At 36.2% G+C, this 27,527-nt stretch overlaps 3 protein-coding genes across 4 annotated transcripts in view; 1 reads left to right on the top strand and 2 right to left on the bottom strand.

The window, feature by feature from the left end:
- The window catches only part of LOC121388632, a 47,986-nt gene extending 45,836 nt beyond the window's left edge, over window positions 1-2,150 (bottom strand). For both annotated transcript variants that reach the window (XM_041520053.1, XM_041520054.1), the window contains exons 1-2: window positions 2,099-2,150; window positions 994-1,213 (exon numbers count right to left, since the gene is read on the bottom strand). In XM_041520053.1, the coding sequence (XP_041375987.1) occupies window positions 994-1,178 (185 nt within the window). In that variant the 5' untranslated portion in view covers window positions 1,179-1,213; window positions 2,099-2,150. The remainder of the gene's footprint in view (window positions 1-993; window positions 1,214-2,098) is intronic.
- A 7,441-nt stretch (window positions 2,151-9,591) lies between these two features.
- On the bottom strand, window positions 9,592-25,684 carry LOC121388749 (gamma-soluble NSF attachment protein-like). Its single transcript, XM_041520240.1, has 10 exons — window positions 25,535-25,684; window positions 19,836-19,903; window positions 19,096-19,177; window positions 18,512-18,529; window positions 17,539-17,679; window positions 15,231-15,297; window positions 14,418-14,488; window positions 13,271-13,429; window positions 11,736-11,865; window positions 9,592-10,141 (listed from the first exon to the last, which is right to left on the bottom strand). Exons 1-10 carry the CDS (start codon window positions 25,621-25,623, stop codon window positions 10,025-10,027), a joined length of 942 nt encoding a protein of 313 aa, XP_041376174.1. The 5' UTR covers window positions 25,624-25,684; the 3' UTR covers window positions 9,592-10,024.
- Window positions 25,685-25,780: 96 nt separating this feature from the next.
- The window catches only part of LOC121388322 (importin-4-like), a 56,741-nt gene continuing 54,994 nt past the window's right edge, over window positions 25,781-27,527 (top strand). Inside the window, exon 1 of the mRNA XM_041519617.1 lies at window positions 25,781-25,904. Within this exon, the coding sequence (XP_041375551.1) occupies window positions 25,839-25,904 (66 nt within the window). The 5' untranslated portion in view covers window positions 25,781-25,838. The remainder of the gene's footprint in view (window positions 25,905-27,527) is intronic.

Raw genomic sequence — 27,527 nt, 5'->3', positions numbered from 1 at the left:
CTCCAAACTTGAGTGGTATGAAATTACACTGAATTGTCCTGTATATACACTGAGACCTTTCAAGACCGGACCCACTGTAAACCGGACCCCGCCCCGGAGTTGGTCACTGGCGAAGTCAGAGGCTAAATCCGGGGTGGGCGTGCCTGAACCCTTGTGGATATGGGCACGTAAATAGAGTTCCCATCCCATCCCAACTGTAAACCGGAATTCCCTCAAAACTGGACGTTTCACAGAGTCCCTTTTTAAAAACCAGTACTGAACTTAACCTCTCTAAACCGGATCCCTCTTAAAACCGAACATTTTTTATTGGTCCCAAGGTTGTTCGGTTTAGAGGGGTTTAACTCTACATGTGTAAATGTGTCAGTGGATCTCAAGGATATTTGTGAAATGGTATAGCTTTAGATCCAATTTATTGATGCCTGGGACACAAACTGGGTGTGAGAGAGTATGTGAGTGTGTGTGAGAGAAAGAGAGGAAGGAAGGAAATGTTATATTTCCGGTTATATGGTGTCAGACATATGGTTAAGGACCACAGATATTGAGAGAGGAAACCCGCTGTCACCACTTCATGGGCTACTCTTTTCGATTAGCAGCAAGAGGTCTTTTATATGCACCATCCCACAGACAGGATAGTACATACCACGGCCTTTGTTACACCAGTTGTGAAGCACTGGCTAGGACAAGAGAGAAAGAATGTATGTGTGTGTGTGTGTGAGAGACTGTGTGTATATGTGACTGTGTGTGTGCGAGAAAGAATGTGCATTTGTGTTTGTGTGTGTGTGTGTATGTGTGTATGTATGTGTATGTGTGTGTGATGTGTGCACATGTGTGTATGTGATGTATGTGTGTGTGATGTATGTGTATGATGTATGTGTGTGTGTGTGTGTGTGATGTGTGTATGATGTGTGTGTGTGATGTGTGTGTGTGTGATGTGTGTGTGTGTGAGTGTGAGATGATGTATACATGTAAGTAGAGAAAATCTTTTATTCATACCGTGCTGGTAGAATGCCATCAGTTATCATGGTTTTAATTGCGACCATGCCCAACTCAGCATGTGTTCCACGGTATACATAACCGTAACCTCCACGGCCAATTGGGGTTTCATCATATGTGATTTCTTTCGCAGGTATTTTTCTAATCTCTCCACCCTTGGTTTCTTCAGTTTGTCTTGCTGCCATTATCTGTGTGTTAGATCAGACATTAAGTCACTGTGCTGAAACAAAAAGAAATGACACTTATGAATATTTTAAATATTTAGTATGACATAAGGTTATTGCAACACTTGGTCTATAGACTAGAGTTCGAGAGAAGGAAAGGACAGTGGCACATTTACACTTGGTTCAATATATGTAACACTTAAACCAGGCCTAAGACTTACTGACCAGACCTCGATATGAAAAACACTGAGGGTAGTGATTAATTGCTCCCCTAACGAGATTATGGGGGAGGCGTATAATGGAGTATTGATATTTATTCCTTTTGTAGTTGTTTTAAAAAATGTACATGATGCTAAGCCGTGCCAACAATTACTTTCCTGAACTGGTCTTAAAATAACAATGACAAATACAGTTAAAATGTGTATCAGCCATCAGGCACAGTGTAGCAAATAATTCTGAATCAAAAATATTATTGGCAGTAAATGTTACAGCAGTTTGTTTTTGTTTAATGACACCACTAGAGTACATTTATTAATCACTGGCTATTGGATGTCAAACGTGGTCATTTTGACACAGTCGTAGACATGAGACCCGCTACATTTTTTCATTAGTCATTAGTAGCAAGGAATCTTTTATATGCACCATCCCGGAGACAGGACAACACAAACCACAACATTTGATATACAAGTCGTGGAATTTACTACAAGCTATGGAATTTACTGTAAGAATTAGTTTCTTTAGTGTTAGTTTTGTCTTTTTGCGCGAGCGTTTAGTTTGTTTTTATGGTGAAGTTCAAGTTGTGCTTTGTTTTTTAAGCCATAATCATGATAATGTCACATATGATAGGCTGTGGCTGGCAGACAAATCGTTTACGTTTGCCTTTCACTACTAAAAGCAGGCAAATGTGTGTCAAACTTAAAATAATAACTCTTTTTTCCTACCTGTTATCAGAAGACGACAAACGTTTATTCCTTGTTGTCCAGATGAAGATTTTCCTAACGGGGAATTCCCCTGGTTGAAAAACGTAACGGAAATAAACAAAAACTATTTTTAGAACCATGCGGATTATCACATGATGTCCGCTTTTATTTCTCCGAAGACCATCGGGATTTTCCGTATTTATAGGTTCCAATGTGCCAAATCAATTCCTACTGTCGATAATGTTAATGTTTATTAATAAAATTCATGAATATAAGCAGCGTATCACCACACCCCAAACATACAACATTAAAAGTGTAGCATCTCATATTTAATCTACCTGCAAGTAAATACCATTTAAAAGATTTTATGAAAGTTTTTTTTGTTAAAAACCCTCATTTTCCCTAAAAATTGCAGTTCCATTTTGAAGGGTACCTTCCTCTTGTGTAGCCTATACTGTATAACAAATTAAAATGTATTTATTTATTAATAATGGACAACAGTAATTCCACAAATAAATCACGGTCACAATATTAGTATTAATCAGAAAGCAACTGTTTTTACTCCTTAAATATTTTCTGTGCAACTCCAACTTTAATATGGAACTTTCTTTTACTGGGGCAAATAAGTGCATATTTTAGAAGAATCCTTCACTTGGTAATACATGCACCAAAATTGGCATGAATATACTCATTTGGGACTACTTATTATTTTAATTTTTTTTTAAAAGAAAGGAAAAGAAGCCCATGTCGACCATTTTTCAACATGACTACCTGTACAGAAAATAGTGTTTTCACTATAAAATTTGTCATAGTAGTTCATTTTGGTTATATTACCATCAAATCATACATTGTGGACATGAGGAAGTTCATTTTACATCATATATCTAACCTCTTGCATTCCTTCTATCACTTTTACACATTTTCTTTAAAATACTAAACTATAAAATACTAAATTACTAAACAGGCTGGCTGTAGTAGTAGTAGTAGAGGTAGCACTTTTGTGTCAGAAGTCAGCCATATCCTCCGGATGGACTACTGGCACCAGACCTCACTGCATGCTTACCCCCAACTCTGTGCACAGTAACAGCCACACCTTCGTTCAATGCATTGGTTCGTAGGCAGAACCTAGGTGAGGGTTGCATATAGTTTCTCTGTATGTGATGGAGTATGCCGGACTCCACCTGATAGCGTAGGCTGGGGGTGGGGGGTTCCAGAAGGGGTTGTTTTCTATAACAGCCATAAATGTTACCAGCATTTCAGTCTTCCAGCACCCATAATCTGACAACCACTCCAACTAGAGCAAGACTAAGAGTTTGCGAACACTCCAGCTCTTTCACTATACCGTCCACCCAGCAAGAAACATCCTCCACCAGCTCCAGGCCTAGCTATGCCTGGCATAGACTTGCATAGATCACAACTCAAACTGGAAGGAAGGAAATGTTTTATTTAATGACGCACTCAACACATTTTATTTATGGTTACCTATATGGTGTCAGACATATGGTTAAGGACCACACAGATATTGAGAGAGGAAACCCACTGTTGCCACTTCATGGGCTACTCTTTTCGATTAGCAGCAAGAGATCTTTTATATGCACCATCCCACAGCCTTTGTTGCACCAGTTGTGGAGCACTGGCTGGAACGAGAAACAGCCCAATGGGTTCACCGACCGGGATCAATCCTAAACTGACCGCGCATCAAGCAAATGCTTTACCACTGGGCTATGTCCTTCCCCTAACTCACACTGGAGTACGAATAGCTATAGAGAAGGCAGCCATTGTCACTTGGTCTGCACACCATGCATCCAAGAAAAGAAGTCTTGTATTTGAAGTCACATCACTGATGCCACTTCTTCGAAATGAAGCCCACTCAGTTGCTATAATCAGACATGTTATGGACAGGGTCATGGATATTTTTGCATGCCAAGAATGCAACAAAGGGTAGCAGAGTTCTCATGATCAAACAAGCTACTCTCGATTCACTAATATCAAAACCTATATTAGCTCGGCCATTTACCTTTCGACCGACCGTTCACAATTGCGCCAAATTCCCTCAATCAAAATTGCGCACCCATTTCTCTTTGGCATTTAACTTCTCCATTCAAATTCCATAGCACCACCACCACCCCCACCCGCCTGTTACCGATTTGATCGGGCTGCTGGTGCTCCCTTGCACCTGCCAGTGCAGGCGGTCCCTCCTCTCCCCTCCCCCCACCTTTCCTGTCATGGACGGAGGAGCCGGCCAAGGCCGGCTCTTGTGCCCACGACAGGCGTGCGCTACAACAGCTTGTTCTGAATGTGCATATAAAACCCTATGACATGACATGACATCATGATCAAAGCCAGGTGACACTGATGTTCTGGTCAAGTGTTCTTTCATCCTTACAGAAGATTAGCCTGCGTCAGCTGTGGACTGCCATTGGCCGAGGGTGCATCTTGAGGTGGATTCCTGTGCATGGAATCAACACATTAGTAGGTCCGGAGAAGACCAAAGGCATTCTCTTCTTCCACGTCTTCACTTGTAGTGATGTCAATCTCTGCCTTTCATAGAAAGTGGTGTCTTTACCAAGTTTAGCAAATACCCCCAGACAGTGGACTGTGACCTGAAGATCCTCGAGAAATTTGTGGTTTGACAAGTCCTGAATTTTATTACATTTTGACAGTATTATTCCAAATGCAAGTTAATCAGTGATTAATACAGTTTTGTTGAAAAGTAGCAATATCCTTTTTTTTGTTTTTTTGGTATAAATTATTCATACAACAAAACACACACACAAAAAACTGAGATATTTTAAAGTTGATTTTTTTCAGCATGTTTAAAAAATATATTGTTTGATGCAAAAGCATAAATGAGTCCAGAGGATAAACTTTTATGCTGGTTATGGAATTTCTGTGTTCTGAATGGCCACCATCTTGAATAATAAAGCACAATGTTCTAATTTTTTTAATTAAAAAATTATGTAACCCTAGAGCATTACACGTGTCAAAATTGGTGCATGCAATTACAAAGTGAAATTTTTTTCACTTACCTGCCCTATTGTTTCTAGGGTTCAAAAGTTAGTTTGTTTTGTTTAACACCACTAGAGCACATTGCTTTATTAATCATTGGCTATTGGATGTCAAACATTTGGAATTCTGACACCTGCTAGATGTTTCCGTTAGTAGAAAGAGATCTTTTATACGCACCATCCCACAGACAGAACGTGGGTGGGGGTAGCCCCTCCAGCTTCAAAGTTGGGGGATGGGCAGTGTCCCCTGCCCCCACCCCCCACTTCAGATGCGTATGGCTTGAGGTGGGTTTCCTTGTATATCTTCATTTCTTTCATCTGTTAACAAATGCTTTTGTTGTAAAGTTAAGTAAACTGATTAATTCTTTAAGGATTTCTCCGATGGTTTGTGTACACAATGTCTACTTTAGTTATGAAACTTCCTGTTTCATTATGTCTGTCATGTGTTTTTGTTGCCAAACGTTCATTCATATTGTTTAGTAAAAGTTAACTGTAATGTATATATTTTTTTATCTTGTTTTCTTAATACAGTTCTTTCTATAGATAGTACATTTGTTTTGTATAATCTCCAAGGTTTTAACAGTAGGTGTTTTTTTTCAATATGTATATTAAATCACCCCCACCAATCCAAAAAAAACACACAAAAAACCCCAACAACATAACACTAATAATTAAGAAATACATTAATGTTTTTATTGTTAAACATGCAATGCATGAACATCCACAGCTACAACTATGACCAAAGTATTATATCTACTTTAGAATTTAGTTTCTGAGAAAAAGAACTACATATGAACATGTAACTTGGTAACTACAATGGTTGCTGCTGATACTGGATATGCAACACTGTTATCTTTCCATTTTGATGCAAAAATAAAAATAATATATTAATATTCAATAAACATTTGGAAACTTATCAGTTTTCTATATTGCACATTCCCATGAAAAAAATCCTATTGTAGAAACCTTACAATGTGTGCATGAATACAGCCATAACAATTTTCTGTACAAACAATAAATAACTAAACAATATTTAAAAAAAATATACATAGAATAAAAAGAATAATTTTTATGTACATAACATACAAAAATTCAGATGATACTTATATAAGATTATTAAAACATAACATTGTTGAAATATTCAGAAAACAATTGATTGAAGTCCAACCTGCTGTATGTCAATATTTATACATTGTGTAGTTACTGCACTTTGCATTGTGTACACAGGCCTTGAAATAGGTCACAGCGAACTCATCATTTGATTGCCAAGTGTCTGAACAAAATTTCAGAACAATATGTGGGTTTTTTCCCCGTTTAAGAGAGGTGATAATTTTTTTAAAGTTGTTTATTATTATTATTCAAAATTTAAATGGAGTAATCAAAAATCAAAATTAAGAATGCATGCTTAAATCTACACAAATGTACATAAAATCACTTTTTGTGAAATCATTTGAGAAAAAGTTTAAAATGTCCCAACATATTAATCCTTGCTGTTCTGTTTAGTGAACTAAAATTCAACGTACACTCTGATGACTAATGTCAGGATCGATTAGTTACCTTGTTTTTGCTATTAATAATTTAAAAAAAGGAATTAATTTTTCTATAATTTTTGCAGCATTTTATCAGCAACATCAACATTAATATAGCAGTGGGTGCACATGTGTAATGGTAAAGTGTGAACATTGGTGGATTATAGGATCAATTCTTCTCGGTGGACCCACTTGTGACCAACTAATTGTGGATATGATGCCAATAAATAATTATTATTTGGACATGCAGTGTTTGAAATAAGCACTTGTCCATTTGTCCCGACAATTGAAAATCCATTTGGACAAGCAAAATGTGCCTCTGTGGTTGTCCTGTGGACAAGTAAAAATTTTCAAAACAATTTCATTTTGAGCAATCACAAACATCCTGGTACTTTAAACAAACAAACCATTTATTTAAGTGAAAATATTGGCAGACAAGTAGATTTCTAGATTTATTTGTCCGGTGGACTAGTAAAAAATTATGCATATTTCTATCACCGATATGGAAATTATATTTTCTAATAGATATTTCCTGGACACTTTCTGCATTGGTACCTACATGTACATCAGAAACATTATATACTAGACTGGCTGTACTACCAGACTATACGACTATACTTAGTATAAGATCAGTTAAGTCAGAGAACATGCTGAGATCGCCCTTCACCCCCCCCCCCCCCAAAAAAAAATTGCTTTACAGAACTGCAAGTACTCCATCTGATATCAGTGATCCACGACTTGTGTATCAAAGAGCATGCTACTTTCATCAAGATTAAATATTATATCATAGATGTCAAAAACGGGGGCACTGACCCACCCAACTTTGAAACTGGGGGGCCACAATATGAACTCACATTTAATAAGTGCCCACCACCCCACCCCCCCCATTGCTGCCATCTTCCGATGCCTATGTACATGACAGAAAGGAACACCATGGTTTAACTATGATAAAGACCCATGGTTGGAATGTCAAATAGTGTATTAACAATGATATAGCACTGTACAGTCACATTATCACTGCCACTGTACATGTAGGTAAAATGATACATCTTGATGCTTACTGTGAACTGTACTTTTTCTTCTGTAATCCTCATCCTAGAGCAATAGCAAAAAGGTCACTTTGATGGAAAAAAAACCCCAAACAACCCTCACCCCCCCCCCCCCCACACACACACACAACCCAACCCAAACATGCTTTTGCAAAACGTTTTTTAAAAACTGCAAGTACATGTATAATGTAATCCTCCACAATAAAAAGTCCTGAGTAATCAAACATACACCAATATGATTTTTGTCACCACAAAATCTACTTTCACAATCTACTTTCAGCATATTATCTTGTAAGATTTAAATCAAATTACAACAGGGTTAAAGGGACAACCCCAAGTTTGTCACTGTTATATATCTTTGGCAAATATAGCCTGGTTAAATTATTAATTTAAAACTAACAATATAGTTATACTACTCAATTAGTAATGTGAATATCAGAGTGTATATTCAATGCATTTCTGGTCATTCTAATGCTTGTAGTAGAGAAATATGCCTACAATATTTCCATCAGTTCCCAGTAAAAACACCATTAATCATGAGACTTACAGATATGGAACATTTGTGGCCCATCCCGAGAATATGAACTATACACCTCTTTTATTACTTGCTACAGAAATGCCAACCCTAAAAATCATGAAATGAAGGATTAATCTATGTAGTTTTTGAAAAAAACCCAACAACAATAATTTCAAAATCAATTTCAAAAAGTAAGTTAATAACTTTTTAAAATATGGGTCCTTCTTTGAAAATGGTACCTTTAAGTTAGTAAATGGTACATAGGCACTAAACCAGAACACACTACAATAACTGTTATTTAACATAATTCAGGTCACCTGGTCACATGGTTAGCACACGGTTGGAAATCATGCTACTGAGGTTGATGTAAAATAAACATTAATAGGCATGTTCAAAATAAAACCCTGACATAACAAACCTAATTGGAGTGTGTATTCTAAATATTTTTATTTCTAGGATAAGCATTTCAACAAGAATGCATATATTAATATACACGATGAATCGATCCATGTAGCACAATAAATTCCTACTTTCTCGTGCTAAAACTGATTCTGTACGTAACGTGAAGTGAACACCACTGGTTACATAAGGAACCCTGACTTGGAAAGATTCAGTCAAAACCTGGCCAGATACATCATAAAAATTAACATAAACATTAATTTTAAGATTGCTTCTTTATTTACATTAGTGTCTTATATTTAATATTAAATAATATTAAAACAATGGTAATGTCTGATGTCCCAATTTGAGGAAATTATGTCCTTGGTCTGTCCAAAGAGATTACTTTTTTTCTATCTGTTTCTTTTGTATCCATGGAATATTTTAGGAGGAATTGAGACAAAATTACTGTCTAATTAATGATATCTTATGATGTCAGGGAGTCAAAATGGTTCCATTTTCAAAGGGTCAAAGGGAATCGCAAATATATATTTTTTTATATAACTTATGCTTTAATGCTTTAACTGTTTATTGTTTTCTGACCCAGATTTATTACAAGTGAGAAAATTCATTCACAGTCAATTGTAACAGCTACAAACTCAGGTTAGCCCCTTTAAGCAGACCTTCCCCTTTTGAGCGGTGTCAGTGTGATCACAACTTAGTGTTAAACTACATTTGAAATATAGCACTCCTCGTTTCAATGAGGGTGGGACGTAGCCCAGTGGTAAAACACTCGCCTGATGCACGGTCAGTCTAGGATTGATCCCCGTCGGTGGGCCCATTGGGCTATTTTTCACTCTAGCCAGAGCACCACGACTGGTATATCAAAAGCTGTGGTATGTGTTATCCTGTCTGTGGGATGGTGCATATAAAAGATCCCTTGCTACTAACGAAAAAATGTAGTGGGTTTCCTCTCTATGACTATGTCAAAATTACCATATGTTTGACATCCAATAGCTGATGATTAATAAAACAATGTGCTCTAGTGGTGTCATTAAACAAAACAAACTTTTTTAAATTTTAAAATGTCAAACTACCGATGATTAATAAATCAATGTGCTCTAGTGGTGTTGTTAAACAAAACAAACTTTTTATTTGAACAAGCCACACATGCCCTCTAACTTTTTATTATTTGACGAGTGTGATTTTAAATTTCTCGATGCTTCTGGGTTTTTCTAAAAAGAAGTCTCCTTAGGCATATCATTAGAAAACCATTCAAGGATCTATAAGAAGACACTGAAATTCTTGTGTGCCACACCTTCTCATTAATATATTACATGCTATAAAAGAAAATTCTGCATCATGGCATCAAATTCTTCTCAATGTCACAGGAATGATTTTCAATTACATGATGATGAATGTTTCTCTGTTAAACTAATGGAATGCGTATTTCCATACAATGGTTTTCAGAGCAATCCATCAGGAAATTCATCTTCTTCGTCTGCTGGCCCTGTATTCTTGACATCAGACTTAGATGTTGAAACGCCACCAGGTATAACCAAATCTCTGGCCATCCGTGCAAACTGAAAAATATTAATACATGACAATGTATAAATTAATTCTACTGCACAAGTACTTATTTTGGCCAGCACTCGCATGATGCACAGTCAGTTTGGGATCGATCCCCATCGGTGGGCCCATTGTGTTATTTCTCGTTCCAGCCAGTGCACCACAACTGGTATATCAAAGGCTGTGGTATGTGCTATCCTGTCTGTAGGATGGTGCATATAAAAGATCCCTTGCTACTAATGGAAAAATGTAGCGGGTTTCCTCTATGACTGTGTCAAAATAACCACACGTTTGACATCCAATAGCCGATGATTAATAAATAAAAAATCAATGTACTCTAGTGGTGTCGTTAAACAAAACATTTGGGGGGGGGGGGGGGGGGCGCAACAATGTCAAACTACTGTATACAACACTATTTGAATCACATGACCACCATGAAGAGTATATAATAGCACATTTTATGGATCCGTATGGCTGGGCACCATCCAAGAGCTAAAACTTAAGAATTTGTTTCCACAGCCTACATCAATTTTAAACTAAAGTACTAATCAAAATTATACCCATGTGATTTTCCAGTCTTATATATTAGTTATGAAAATCTCTGGAATGAAAACCATAAAAATATGTCAGTATTATCATGACCTGTTATGGTATTCAAACAACCGGTAGAAAAAATGACAATAAATGACCTGTTATAGATAGAAATATGAGATTTATTTACAATTTTACTGCAAAACATATGTAATTTGGAACAGACTATAACACCCAGGTTTATATTGATTACACTTGACAGGTGAAATCACAACTACTAAGCTAAGAAGAGAGGTGTTCTCAGGTGTTCAATATCAAACTTGGTGTTATAGTCTGTTTCATATTACATAGACATAATATATGATGGCGAATTATATTATACATTTTTTTTTGCTACAAAGATTTGAAAAAAAAAAAAAAAAAAAAAAAAAAAATCATAATTAAAACAAAAAAGTAGTTTGCATGTATTGATGTTCTGAAACTTCAATCTAATTCATCCTGATAAAAACTTATGGAAATTAGCAATTTTGAATCTTTTTAATATGACAGAAATTGGGCACCATTCTTTAAGTTAACACATGTTTACATTGTTCAATCTTCTTTATTGGAATGAAACATACTTAAAATTTTATTCTATTGGTGGATTCATCACAGAGGTCAGTCCCTATTTTGGGAGGTTACAATTTTTACGGCACTGGTACAAAGAAATTTGCCCTACGCAAATGGGAAAACAGTGCATCAAACCGTGGGCCTAAAACCGTGATTACTTGTCCCATCCCTACCCCCTGTATAATGTCACTTTGAGATCTCATCGTATTTGCACGAATTACAGGAAAGGTCCTGGCAGCCTCTAAATTGCAAATTCTCATGTTCGATAAATTATCATATTTATATACTAACCTTTGTTTGACACCCAATAGCCAATGTGTATTTTTTGTGCTGGAGCTTTTTTAAACATTAATTCATTCCTCCCTAACTGCCAAGACAAAGTGTTGTAATAAACATATGTTACATAACAAATACCTAATTTAGTTTAAAATGTGCCACGGTGTCATTCAGCACGAATGACCAACTTACCGCATTGTCCATGTATTTGATGAGTGGCAACGACAAAGTTTGTCTTGCTGCTTCTTCATCACCTTCATCATAGGCACTGAGAAGATTTTCCACTGCAGCAGCCTCCTCACTGGCACCAAAGTCAGGGTACCTGAAGGAAAACAACACAACTATATTAAGTAGAGGTGTCAATACTTGCTATATACATACAAATAAAATGTAACAGTTATAGATGAACCTACATATAACATGAATTTTAAGCATATTAACCACCATTCACCTGGTCGAAAGTAATGCAAGAAAACAGAAAGTGACATAATAAACTATTTCTTTCCCACAAAAAGAGGTTAATTTTAAGTAAGTCACAACCATATTCCATTTTCATCTTGTTTAATCAATTATCCCCTTATTTGTAAATTGGTCCCCACATCCCCTTACCTACCAGAAATAAAAAATACAATGCAAGTTTGCTAAAGGTTAAAAAAGGCCAGACCTTCTGCAAGGATTTATGCATCACAAAAATCATCTGGTAAGATGAAAAACTCGCAATCTAATTAAAATTAGCTCCACTATTACATGTGGATCTAACAGCAGCCCGTTGGAGCTCATGTTCAGTTGACCTTTTATTCGACCAATCGAAACCTTACTTTCAAAATCATGCCAGTGATTTGAATAGAATTTGAAAACATTCGGGATTATGCCAAGGGTATACGAAATGATTCGAGTGAATTATGAAGTATGCAGGAACTAATTTCAATATAAAATTTTATATAAAATTTGTTTCAAGACGGAAAAAACCCCTGTGATGGTATAGAAAGAAGAAAGATATGTTTTATTTAACGACGCACTCAACACATTTTATTTACGGTTATATGGCGTCAGACACATGGTTAAGGACCACACAGATTTTGAAAGAAAACCCGCTGTCGCCACTACATGGGCTACTCTTTCCGATTAGCAGCAAGGGATCTTTTATTTGTGCTTCCCACAGGCAGGATAGCACAAACCATGGCCTTTGTTGAACCAGTTATGGATCACTGGTCGGTGCAAGTGGTTTTACACCTACCCATTGAGCCTTGCGGAGCACTCACTCAGGGTCTGGAGTCGGTATCTGGATTAAAAATCCCATGCTCGACTGGGATCCGAACCCAGTATCTACCAGCCTGTAGACCGATGGCCTAACCACTATGCCACCGAGACCGGTCTGTGATGGTATAGCGATAAAATCTGTTTATACTAGTATACAATCCAGAGTTTATTACTGCACTTTTCCCCCCTGATCTTTTATATGCACCATCCCACAGACAGGGTAGTACATACCATGGCCTTTGATATACCAGTCGTGGTGCACTGGCTGGAACGAGAAATAGCCCAATGGGCTCACTGACAGGGATCGATCCCACACCGACCGCTCATCGAGCGAGCGCTTTACCACTGGGCTACGTTCCGCCCTGTGTACTGAAAAGAAGCATAGTTGCTATGGTGCCAAGTCTCTGTCAACTCTATTTAATAAAGCTAAATTGACAACATCTATATTATCAACAAAGTAGCCTTACGACAAACTGGATTTGAAAACTAATTCTGCTGCAACATAATCTTCTCTGTGCAGGTGAACAAGGACAAGTCCTAAAACAACTTTGTTCAAGAGTCCATAATTTTCTGCCTCCAGATGATAGTTTACTTCCTTCTTGAAATACTCTGCTGCATCATCATACCTAAAACATATACATATAGTCATTAGAAAACCCCATCTTTGGGTACCAGGTGGGATGAGGGGAGTTATTAGAAAGAACTACAGTAACTGTAAATACACTATGTCTTGACTTGAAACTTTTTAACATGCCCCTATATACCACTAAGGTTTCAGGGACTTGATCCGGGACAGATCACACTATGTATCGTGTCATGAAAGTATTGCATATGGTCAACACTGGCTAAAACTGCATGTAGAAAGTATTGCATATGGTCAACTGACGGGTTATATTACAAAAGTCACAAGCATTAGAGCTGGGCAGTATTGAATTTCCAGGTTCAGTATTGGTATTATTATTATTATTATTATTGGGGTGATTTACCTCGGTATTGGTATGATATTTGGAATTGACACAATACCGATATCGAACAGTATTTTCGGTATACTCTGCTTTAAATACATGCCCCAGTTAATAAGGCTCATCTCTTTTTCTGTCGATTCCGAGGAAGAACGATGCCCATCCGCTCTTCTTTTCAGCCATTTTGCGATCGTCAGATATACTAAATGACGAGGAACAATTTTTCAATACTGAAATTACGGTATTTTGCTCGGTACGGTAAATCGTCATCGACATGATACCGATACCGAAACCTGAACCTTCACCCCAAAAAACAAGAACACCCCAACAAGTCAGATTTACGACCAAATCAGTTACCATGTATGGGGGCTGTCATCAGCAGTAATGAATTTAGTGTGTAACTCAAAACAAAAATGTAAACATATACAAATTCATAATATTTAATCTTTAATAAACCCCGAGTTTAACTTCACCATACAATCTATGATAACACAAATATATCTTTCTCTTAGTTTGCAAATCATTTACCATACAAAGAATAAAATACTTAATAATATGGCGTTAAATAATTAAAAAATATATAATTAATAACCAAGGAAAATAAAAGGAAAATATGTCTCTAATTATCACACATATAAGAGGCTGATTTTACCGTCTCAGTCTTGTCATAAGCCTTGCTGCCTTTCCTATGTATTCTGCACATTTCCCTGGCTTGTCTTCAATCTATTACACGATAAAATAATTTTTCAATTACCAATTAAACAGTTTTGATTATTTCCGTGCTTATATCCAATTAATTAAGGTTCAAGCACAATATCCTGGGAACATATCTCAGCTATCTAGGCTGTCTGTCCAGGACAGTGGGTTAGTTGTTAAAACAGCTTCCCACTGAGTTGTTAAAACTCACTCTTGGTGGGAGTCTGTACTGGGCTGTGAACCCAATACCTACCAGCCTAATATCCGATGGCTTAACCACGACACCACAGAGGCTGGTAGTTTCGCAAAACTGAAATTAAATTTTCAGTGCTATGAAGAAAGTCCTTGAATACAATCAACAAGTAATTTCAGTATATGCATCTTAGCACCGAATGAAAGTGATAAATATCTCACTTCCATTTCTAGAATGTGCTACCAATCTACTACAAATATAATTGTTTGCTACTACAATAAATATACCTTATTGCTAACAGATATATTTGGGGCAGGTGATTGTTTTATAACACTATTACAATTCTACTGTTCTTGAAAGGCCAGTGACTCTTATTATGGTGTCAGATAGTGAGGAAAGAAAAAAAAAAAAAAAAAAAATCCATTGGATTTCAGCACCACCTGTAAACTAAATTCATATCCTCAATTTCTTTGAGAAAAAAAAAAAGGCCACAGTAACCATGCAAAGTCTTCAGGTTTTTTTTTGTCTCTGATCATTATTATCGTTAATAAACAGAAAGTCAAATCAACTGATTACCTCTGCTACTTCACAAGCTTTGATGTACAGTTGACTAGCTTTTTCTGGAAAGTCAAGCTCTACCATTCTGCAAACAAAATGTGAGAACAATGTAGTTATATACCGTAACCTTTATATAAGCAACTAATCTGCGTAAACAGTCGAAAACTGCTATGTCGATAGAATAGGGATTGCACAAGAATAATAATATTGACTCAAATGTTCAATCCAGTATGTAAAAAAAAATCTAAATATATTTTTTTCAGATATATTTTTTCACAGGATAAAGCTACGCTACATGCTACCCTACATCATTACTAGTGTTTCAGGCTTTAGATTGCCAAAGCGGAGACCATAAAGTCTGTGCCCAAAATAAGCAAGCCCGAATTAAGTACAAACATATGCTAACCACAAAATATTTCACCTCAACATCAATGGAATGTTAAGCTGTAATTTGATTAAAACAACTTGCAATGCATTTCTGAATAATTTACAACTCTTTGTCAGCTATTATTAACATTCCTGCACTAAAAAACCCTTGGTATGTTCAGAACAGACAGAAACCTGTTGTGCCCAAATTAGTGTGACCTATAAAGTCCTGTTATTCTCTATTTAAATGTTTCTACATCTTGTGGAATAAAAAATGACAATAGCTATCTAAAATTGGAAATGTAGTTATTACTAAATCAATAACAAATATGAATTTTAAAACAATAAAAAATAAAATAAAATAAGCAAAGCTTAAAAAAAAAAACCCAACTGAATTACATTAATTATAAATAATCTGGAATAAATAAAATCATTTAGTGATATTTGTCGTGCTTCAGCAGTGGAAGTTAGTCTGTGTCAGACAGTATTACAAACTCGCACATGATTAAATGTGGGTGTGGGTCATTTTTGACATGCTTCCATCAGAGAACAGTTCAAGCACACCTGTCATGGACACAACTTCCAGCTTCTCCAGTGAGTTCTGTCCAGTTAGGTATTATTTATGCATGCGTGTACATGTGTGTAAAAAGTATTAAAAAGCAGACACAAATATACCGTAATTTGTAGTTTGTGTGTGTGCATGCGTACGTGCCTGTGCGTGTGTCTGTATTTCTGTGCGTGTGTGTATATCTGTGCATGTGTGTGGGTCTGTGCATGCGTGCACGTGTGTGTCTGTGTGTGTATGTATGTTTATGTGTGTGTATGTGTGTGCGTGTGTATGACACATGTAGATGCCTCTAAAAGGGACACTAAAGTTGCATATTGATGGTTTCCAGAAAAATTCTTTATTTGAAATATGTTATAACAGTTTTACATGTCTGTCAAATAATTTCATTTACTAGTAGAAACACAGGTTAAAACCATGACATCACCAAGTTTTTAAAACAATTTACACACAATATTCTAGATCATTAAAAAAAAAACCTCTAGAAATTGAAGGCCAAAGCACTTAATCGAGGGAGTCTGAAAATAATAAGAGGCCCACATCGAAACCCCTTCACAAAAACCAAACCCCAACAAACCAAGAGTACCAGTGATCTACATGATAAGCCCGTCAGGAGTTTGATGGAAAACCATAGATATTAATGAATATGTTACGAGTATGATACAGTTCTAATTATGTGAAATTTTTGCAATGGGAGGGATGAACATTTTGTTTTGGACCAACTATAATGATAGTACTGTATTCATCGGAGAAGGTGCTGTCTGATTAATGAAGTTATTGATCTTTATTAGAATAGTTGATTTATTTGTCTCACATGTAGTGACCTAGTAATTGTATGTGCCACACCACCATCCCAAGTTGTTCCCACATGTAAGATCTGATGCAAGATATGGTCGGGACAGGGATTTACTGTTACGTGTAGTAGATCGTGAAAAGTAGGTTACAGTGACCTAGTAATAGTACACAACACACCTCCATCCCAAGTCGTTCCTATATGTGAGGTTTGATGGCCCTGTATGCAAGATATGGTGGGTACAAGGATTTACTGTTATGTGCAGTAGACCGTGAAAGGTTGGTCACAGTGACCTAGTACTAGTACGCGCCACATCATCATACCAAGTTGTTCCTACATGTGAGGTTTGATGGTTCTGTATGCATCTGTATGCAAGATATGGTCCGGACCAGAAAAACTTAACATACGGACGGACGGACAACGCCATACCAAAAGTAGGTTACCCTGTGATGTTAAATCATGAACAAGCTTTGCTAAGGTCAAAATTAAAATCATAATTATGATAATACTGTAGCCAGAAATAGTAAATATGGACCTATGTGATAATGATACACATCCTTTCCATGACGAGAGAATCACAGAATAAAGATGATTCTGCTTACTTGGCTGCTTTCTCCAAAGTGAGAGAGGCGGAGTCTGGTGTGCCATCCTCCTGAAACAACAGGGCAGCCTTCTCCATCAAATACACAGCTTCTTCATACTGCTTCGCTTCCTTCAGAATTAATCCAGCCTGCTCATATGACCTGGAGATAAAACCAAACATAATTAACACACCAATTGGCACAAAATTTAACAACGATCTGCAATACCGGTAATGCAGAGACGAAGCTTACAAGAAGAAAGCAATGCAGTATGATGATATCAGACACATTTGTGATATTTAATAGCATGTCAACTTGTGACACAATGGCCAGTTCAATGAGGAAGGAAGGAAATGTTTTATTTAACAACGCACTCAACACATTTTATTTACGGTTATATGGCGTCAGACATATGGTTAAGGACCACACAGATATTGAGAGGAAACCTGCTGTTGCCACTTCATGGGCTACTCTTTCTGTTTATGTCATGTCATAGGGTTTTACGTGCACATTCAGAACAAGCTGTTGTAGCGCACGGCTGTCGTGGGCACAAGAGCCGGCATTGGCCGGCTCCTCTGTTCATGACAGGAAAGGTGGGGGGAGGGGAGAGGGGAGAGGAGGGACCGCCTGCACTGGCAGGTGCAAGGGAGCACCAGCAGCCTGACCAAATCGGTAGCAGGCGGGTGGTGGTGGTGCTATGGAATTTGAATGGAGCAGTGAAATGCCAAAGAGAAAAGGGTGCGCAATTTTGATCGAGGGAATTTGGCGCAATTTTGAACGGTCGGTCGAAAGGTAAATGTAAAATATGTAAAATACTAGTAGGGTAAAACAAAACATTTTTCAGTGTGTGCCCTATCTTCATCAGTAAATTGGAAAACACAATAGGTTGTATCCCCAGATTTACGGAATGTGTCAAATAGGTCTTTATTTCTACAAGATTAAATATATAAAATGTAATTTAAAAAAAAAAACCCCAAACAAAACAAATACTTACTTGGCAGCATGGAATGGTCTGTACAAGGATTAAGGTCAAAGCTCAAAATATTTTTTATACATTCATGTATAATCCTCAGAATTGTCAAATGTTATTAATCTAGCTTGAAGAGAAAAAGTTTGACTCAAGCTCAGCCAATAAGTAGAAATTTTAATTCTGATTATGTTTAGCACAAATTAATAACGCTCATTTTGCATTACTTTCAATATACATATAAACAATAACAGGTGTTTTTGATCGATTTCAACTTATTTTCGTGCTTATATCCAATTAAGGTTCAAGCACACTGTCCTGGGCACACACCTCCGCTATCTGGGCTGTCTGTCTAGGACAGTGGGTTAGTTGTTTAGTGAGAGAGAAGAGGGTGTAGTGGTCTTACACCTACCCATTGAGTCGTTAAAACTCGCTCTGGGTGGGTGCCGGTACTGGGCTGCGAACCCAGTACCTACCAGCCTTATGTTTGATGGCTTAACCACTACACTACCGAGGCCAGTTAAAAAAAAAAAAATTGCTCTGTTTACATCGCAATGGAGGATCACCAAACTACACTGTACACAAAATTATATCATTTGGTTCATGGATACGAATTCTCTTTCTGTAAATTTGCAAGTTTAATGAGGGTTTCTTTGGCTTCATCATATGCCTTTGCATTCTTGAATGAAGTTGCTGAAAAAGAAATATCACCAGTAAGTTAGATGATAATTTTGCTAAAACAAAATTTGCAAACTCAATAAAACAATGGGACGAAATTCAAAACTATTTTTTTTTTCATTAATTTCACAGGTGGTAACTGATAAAAAGAAACAAATAATCTATGAATGGCAAGGCTCTACGCTTTACTGATGGCCATTAATAGATCAAGCCCTGCATTAGAAATATTATTATTGCTGTTATGTAGAAAATGCCACTATTTTTACATATCCCCCCCCCCCCCCTTACATGTATGTATACAAGTGGTTTCAATGTTATGATATAAAGTTGTTTTTCAAATAATAGGTTTGTTTTGTTTTAATGACACCACTAGAGCACAATGTTTAATTAACCATCGGCTATTGGATGTCAAACATATATGGTAATTATGACTCAGTCTCAATGCAGCAAGGGATCTTTTATATGCACTTTCCCACAGACAGGAAAGCACATACCACAGTTTGTTGACCAGTTGTGGTGCACCGGTTGGAACAAGAAAAAACCCACTTAGTTGAATAGGAGTAACTCAGTAAGTACACAAAGGAGCACACTTCGGAGTTTCAAAAATGATTTCCCAAGCTTGAATAACTTTAATTTGTGATAAGCATAGCTTTAACTGCAATGTGGATCGTACCAGCTTGTTGATATTCTTCACAGGCTCCGTCCACATCTGGCTTCCATTTAAAAAACGAGGTCTTTAAGCTGAAAATATAAACACATTTACTGGTTACAAAATTTGTAATACTAAGCTTTAAATTTGTTTTATGATTACCTTTGCTGTGTTTTACACATAATGTATCATCTAGGGAAATTATTTGGTACACTTATTATGAAAACAAAGATATGTGGTATGGGACATATGTTTTTGCCCTATTTTGGTTCATTTGTTGAAAAATAAATCTTGAAGGTAGCATATAGGGATATAAGTGAGGATATAAGCATTCAGTTATAAAGCATATATCAATATTTATAAACAGACGGTCATATCTAAATAGCTACCTTTTTATTAGTATTTCTATGCTTCAAATGTCAAGAACTGTAGCATGCATAAGCTGTAAATAGTGTTATAACTACATGCATGAATGTCCAGTTTCATGAGTGAAACATTTAGTAGTATATAGCTACATGTATACAGCCAGAACTTTCCAAAACAAAACTGTTCAGAGTTTTATCAAAATATGTACATCGTTCAACAAAACATGTACTTATATTTATAAAAATTATTTTAAATGTTGTACAAAAGCTGACGCAGACATTTGGATGGTTATGATAGCTCTCTCAGCCAGAGATAACTGTACAGAAAAAACACGGAATTGCTGCATACCAAACGGTTGGCATATATTCCCGCTCTAATACAACAAAAATCCTAGCTTTGAAGGGGTGTTGTCAGGTTTCTTCCTGTAGTGTGTGTATTAGTGGTTACAATGTGATATTTGTTATTAGCGAACTCGAAAATAATCAATGTAAAGCTATTTAGTGTCAAACATAAGATTTTTGTTGGAGTAGTACGGGAATTATTGCCCAACATATGTAACAGACATTTGTTTACTTTTCCCATGCAGAAGTCAACTATATTAGCAATCTGCAAATGACATGTGTGTACTGTTGCACACAATCGATGCATCCACTAAAAAAAACCTGGGTCACTCACTGTAACAGGACAACGGATGATATATATGTAAAACATAACCAAAAAAAATTGGATGTGCTCAAAATGTCTAACATCTGTCATACTATGAAATTTACTACTATAGTCCATCCCACAGTGAATGTCTTTTTTCATACTATGAAATTTACTACTATACATGTAGTCCATCCCACAGTAAATGTCTTTTTTCATACTATGAAATTTACTGCTATAGTCCATTGCTCAGTGAATGTCTTTTTTCATACTATGGAATTTACTACTATAGTCCATCGCACAGTGAATGTCTTTTTTGATACTATGAAATTTACTACTACATGTGTATAGTCCATCGCACAGTGAATGTCTTTTTTCATACTATGAAATTTACTACTATAGTCCATCCCACAGCGAGTCTTTTTTCATACTATGAAATTTACTACAAGTTATTTATTTATAGCCGATTGATTTGTAAATCTCACACAAATTTTTAATTTTTTTTGTTTACAAATTTTAAACACTTTTGCTATTCTTCTTACATCAAACCAAACTGATATTATTTACCAAAAAAACATTTTTATAGAATGATGGGACGGACTATAGTTAGCATAGAGAGACCAGTTTCAGTGAGCATGTAAGCACTCGGTTTTAAAGCATATCAATATTTATAAACAGACAGCTGTTATCTAAATAATATAGCTACCTTTATATGCTTCGAATGAGCACTAAACTGGCTGCTATGTAGCAAGGTTTTCTGCATGTGCATAAAAAACTGTAGCATGTATCAGCTGTAAATATTGTTAACTATGTGACCTGTTTCAATGAGTGAAATGTTTAGTGGTATAGCTTACAGCCAGAACTTTCAAAAGCAAAACTTTTCAGTGTTTTATTAAAACGTGTCTTAAATTGTTCAAATAAACAGGAACTTATAATACTTTATAAAAACTAAATATTATAAGGCAAATTACAATATGGGAGTCCTTGAAAACAAATATTAACAGACAACATTTTTTGAAAACAATTATAACAATTCTGGCATCTTGCAATTGTGTTTTAAGTTGAGAAAATGAATGGTTAAAATGGTAAAATTGAGGGCTAATATAGCCCTGGGTGATCAGAATATTTCGCAAAATCATCTTTAAAATTCTAAATATATGTAGCTATTATACAATAAAATATTAATTATTACACATTTTTCATGCCAAATTAAAATAAAATTGGCCAATAATCGTTCTTAAAATTCGCAACTGGCAAGTTTGGCGAGTGCCAGAGCTAGCCCTGAAATTGTTTGGTTAAAATATATAAGATGCATTCAGATTTAAAATATATAAACAAACATCCAAAAATATTTTTATGTAAAAATATATACGGAATATCCTCGAAGGATCGTGAAGCATCCTATTAATGGGAAAGTGGCTACAACGCACACACATTGTAATCGCACAATCAATTTGATTACTTAATTTATTACTTTATTCTATTAACTACAAATGTCAATTAATAAAGTGTTATAACCGTATCAGTGTATTCCGTCGATAGATAAAACACATGCCAAAGTTGAATGTGTACATTCCAAGGCCTGGATCGGAAAGCGTCCTATAGGTAAGATGGGTTTCCATAATTAGTTTTTGTTGAAAGAATATGTACATCACGTGACCTGATCCAAAAATGAAAGCAGACGTGACAGCGACAGGATTCTTTCGCTGTTGACAAGTGTTGATTATTTAGATACAGGTAGGTATTATTATAGCATATGGTTTTAATTGATACTACTATTTAAAATAACAATTGTGTATAATGCATTTTGTAAAAAACAACTTTTTACCAGTTTTTTTGTCATTGTTTTTTCTTTATCGGTAGCAAGTACTTCCTGGTTCAGAATTATTGTGTTGTCAAAGTTTGTGCATGCGCAGATTCGTAATAAACAAACCGTACGTAAAATAGGACGCTTCTTGACTTAATTAGGACGCCTTTTGATCTTTAGCGATATATATTTTTGGTAAGTATCTATAAAGAGTTTTGTCAGTAGACATTGTGACAATCATGTGACTTCAATAACTATAGGTAGCAGTACAGCTGATGACAGACAAAAATATGTTTTGAAATAAAGTTTCCTTATAAATTTTATAAATTACAGTCTTTGAAAATAATAGAAAAATGGTACAGCTAGCTAAAGTATTGTAATTTTGAGACCCTAACATGTGTTTCATTTGAAACTAACAACAATGACGTCCTGTTAGTAAAGTCGAGAGTAAACAGTGTTAAACTTTCTATGACATCACATTTAATTGAAGTCACTAATTGAAAGAAATGTTTTGTCTCTGGAACATTACATTACATTTTTTGTATTTAATTTTTTTTTTTAACCAACTGATGAAAATTTAAGGACAGTAAAATGAATAAAACAATGAATAATGAAACATCATAAAAAATTTAAATGGTGACAACTGTGGAAAAGCTGAAAATAAGTATGCATGGCCGGAACATGTAATTTTTTTACTGTTCATTGTTTTGACTATTGGACCTACAATGAGGGCAAAAGAATTGATCACCTCTCCTGATCACTGTTTTCTTTGGATCATAGTCATAACTAAACGGCCTTAACAATAATTGGTCAAAACGGCCCTAAAAAAGTCAAAACGGCCAAAGTGAAAAAGTCATAACGGCCCTTGAAAAAAGTCAAGACGGCCTTAGTTATAATACTTTAGAAATGTATTTCATCTACACAAGTGTCAAGAAAGATAACTGTGCAAAGACAGTTTTTATAGTACGGTCTCACTACATGGATATTATCTGCGTCTTATTTATGTTTGAATAAACAAGAGTTTAAAATCTACATATGTGGTTAGTGTACTAGTACATCTGTGTTAATATGTAGATTTTAAGTACAGGTAAGTTTTGGAGAAACATGAATAGTTATTATTATAACCATTCCAAACACATCTCCCGAGCCATTATACAAGAGATTGCACCAAGCAAACCCCAACCCTACCTCAAAGCCCATTGAGCTTATAATAAACTTATAATGAGCTGTTGTGTGTGTATATTATTTTCATTATTATTTAAGAATTGAATGTTATATTTCTGACGTTCATGCGATGATAAACACCAAAACAGTTTTACACACTGCCGTTCATACATAAATGTGTAGGCTAAAACGGTTTTGGTGTTTATTATCGCATGAACGTCAAAAATATAACATTCAATTGTTATAATTCTTTTCAAATACAAGGTCAATTGGTGGTCTTAATTATATTAGTAAATTGGGGGACAGGCCCGTTGTGGCCCCCGGGTGAGCAGTGCCACTAGGAACTCGTTCAGACGATATGCACTCACCTGGAAAACCTAGATGGTCCACTAACCATCCACCCCTTTCTGTGATTGAATTCAGTGTTGTTAAATAAAATGTTAATTGGTGGTCTTAATTACAATAGTATATTGCGTTGTGTTGGCTAATAAATTGTTACCAGTGATTCCGTTGTTTTGATATATGTTTATATAGGCTATATTGATTACTAATTATTACTAATGGGAATTAATTTAACATGATAGTACCTATTGGCCGTTTTGACTTTTTCTTTGGCTGTTTTGACCATTTTCTTTGGCCGTTTTGACTTTTTTCTTTGGCTGTTTTGACTTACATGTTCAGGGCCGTTTCATCATGGGGCCGTTTTGACTGCATACCCTTTTCTTTGGTGCATGCAGTACATTAAAATCTGTCAGTGCTTTATTTGCTGTTTATTTGATAATTACCCCCAACTCTGTTAGTACCCATTTAATTACTTTATTGTGGCCTTACAGAGTACCTCCCAATATATGTCACGTGACTGAAAACTGTCATTTTTGTCATCCAACCCAAACTATTTTTGTCTATTTCCGTATTTTTTATAATTCAGAGTTTTGTTTCCGGGGTGAAAACAGGAATTAGTGAAAACTATATTTTGCTCTGGTTATACCTGTTTGTATCGCATTATTTCTGTGAAACTTGTTTGTAACCTCTTGGTGTGTCGTCTGATGTTTTTATTAATTAGCAAAATCAATGATTGAAGCGTGGTCGTGCTCGTGAATTTTACGAAAATCGCAGTCTCGAACTTAGAATACTCTTGATTTTGCAAATTAATACTAAGCCATATTAAATAAATATGCCATGTTCACGAATTGCATCTAGGTTCAATTTTGATTTCTTTGCTCGTTTTAACCTAATTGTCACAAATATTTTGTGAATGTGACAGACATTTGTGTACTTTCCCCATGCAAAAGTCAATGATGACAGAAATCTTCAAATGTGCCTTCTGTTGAACAAAATGACACACACACCGAAACAGGTCCCTCACTGAAACATGGCCACAGACAATATTTATTTCTGAGCAGATTGTTTTCTAAATTGCTAAAATACTTTTAGTTTTTTTCTTATGTAAAACCAAACTGAAATTATTTACAAAAAACATTTTTGTAGGATGTTTACTATATCTACAAGGACATGGTCCTTGGTGCATCTATGGAGAGGTGGTTCAATACGAAGAAGAAGAAGAAGAAGAAGAAGAAGAAATTAAGAAGTGAGACAGGAACGTAAACAAATGGTATGGCGTATTAATAATTAAATGAGAGAAAACCCAAACGGCAAATGGAGTGGCTCAACAGGGTGTGACATATATTATATACGATTCTCTATATTATATTTTACTTATTGAATATTAAATATTTTTCACCATTTGTCGGCCAATCTCAGATGCTCCAGTCCTTCACACAACTTCCTATCCACAAACGTGTGTTCCTTCCCATGAAAATTTGACGCCATTTCAGCTTCGTCTGCTTGAAAAGTAATATCGCGATATCTTACGAGATTTATCGTGTTCAGAAGGGCGAGCGCCCGCGAAAAAGTTGACTGGCGTTGTATCAAATCACATTCTTTTAACATTAGGATCAAAAACCAGTCTAGTGGAATACTGCGAGCACTCGCCCTCCTGAACATGTTTGACTCTCCAGGCTGGGAGATTAATAAATCAACTAAAAATGGCAGCGTCCTTAGAGCAAATTCTCCTCAAACTTTTAGAACCCGATAATACTGTAATACAAGAGGTAAGTAGTATTGTACACCAGATAATGAGATATGTTGTGTGAATTGTTGTTAGACCGAAAGGATTGTGAGTCTGTCAACTTCTAATGCCAGTTGCCGAGTTGGCTGAGTTGCTTAGACAGCTGTCAGTGAGTCACTCACTCAGTGCGACTGTCCGACACGTGCGACTACACTCGGTATTACAGTTAGTTACTTTCAATTCAATTCAATTTATTGCAAATTACCAAACAAGCTGGTGTCAGCAAACAGATAAAAAACGAAACAAACATACAACATCTATAACAACAATAACAATTAATAATAAAAACAATGTTAACGTACATGCCAGACGGAGAACTGGTCACTGGTGTGACAGTACGAGTCTGTAATGTTATTTACGACACAACAGCAAATATGTCTAGACCATTGCCATCCTTAAAAAAAGAAAAATGTACAAAATAAAAGCTAAAAAATCATTTAAAGGGATGTTTTTTATCGTGTCAGGTTGACCTGGGCGTACAGGTTCTAAGTCCTTGTAACGATAAACAATAAGAACGTGACACTTTTAGTATGCTGCAAGGTTTAATATCTAAGACTACCATTCCATGCCAGGGGTAACTCCCCGTATGTACTTCTGTACATTAAATCCCTAAACTATGTTAGATGCTCTCTAACCTTACATCCCGCTTTCTTTAAGATTAAACTTAATTTTGCACTTCCCGACTTAACTGTTCTTTCATGTTCCAAATAACAGTCCTAATTGCAGTGTTCAGATAAGAAACTGGCTAACTACTGAAACTAATACCTCTATGCAGTTCAAGTTAAAACGAAACTTCCCACATTTAAAGGTCTAGTTTTTGTGGTACTTTAACTACACAACCACTTCTAGTTATAGTCCCCTTTGGATGGGTGATTGTTACATCAGAAGACGACGATGATGATGCTGAAGCGGACTCTGTCATGGTCTCCTCAGACTTCACTGGTACAGGATCGATATCCATAGAAATATTGTCCTCTGCAGGCAAGGCAAGGTTGATGACACTGCAGCGTTGATCAGTTGATGAGGAGGCGGACTTGAACTTCGTCGATTTAGGTGCCTCCTATTCCTTCTGCGTAGCCCAGTCGATGTCCTGACTGCATAAGATCTCAGACTAATAGGCTTCACAACTTCCCCCTTCATCTCAGTCGGTTCTTTGATCCACACCTGATCTCCAGGTGACAGAGTCGGAAGTGTAGTGGCTCTGTGCCACCTGCCAAAGTTCTTTTTCTGCACTTCCTTCTGGTTTGCACATGCCAACTTCATGTCAGCCAGCTTAGGCCAATCAGGAGTAAGCAAGGCAGGGACGACTGGAATTCTCGTCCTCAGGCAACGGCCCATGGACATTTCTGCTGGACTGAAACCACACTGGAGAGGAGTCGCACTGTAGTAGCGCCAGATATGGGTCTTCAGCTTTCAACAGAAAATTCTTGACCGTCTGCACAGCCCTTTCAGCTTCTCCATTAGCTTGCGGATAATGAGGACTGCTGGTTTCATGGGTGAATCCATATTCTGTAGCAAATCTTCTGAATTTCTGGGATGCAAATTGTAGTCCATTATCTGATTGAACAACTTCATGAATCCCGTGTCGTGCGAAGATACTCTTGCA

Source organism: Gigantopelta aegis, chromosome 14, assembly GCF_016097555.1.
Source record: "Gigantopelta aegis isolate Gae_Host chromosome 14, Gae_host_genome, whole genome shotgun sequence".
In the NCBI taxonomy this organism is placed as follows: Eukaryota; Metazoa; Mollusca; class Gastropoda; order Neomphalida; family Peltospiridae; genus Gigantopelta; species Gigantopelta aegis.
The sequence above is the reverse complement of the archived record's forward strand: the minus strand, read 5'-3'. Positions and strand labels throughout refer to the sequence as shown.

What these genes read in the sequence shown, in the direction of transcription:
- LOC121388749 (XM_041520240.1), bottom strand. Translation starts at nt 25,623, where the DNA reads ATGGCGTCAAATTTTCATGGGAAGGAACACACGTTTGTGGATAGGAAG. An exon ending in CTGAGATTGGCCGACAAATG is followed by an intron (nt 19,904 to 25,534) that starts GTGAAAAATATT and finishes TTATATTTTCAG; the next exon opens with CTTAAAGACCTCGTTTTTTA. An exon ending in ACTTTGGAGAAAGCAGCCAA is followed by an intron (nt 15,298 to 17,538) that starts GTAAGCAGAATC and finishes TTTTGTTTGCAG; the next exon opens with AATGGTAGAGCTTGACTTTC.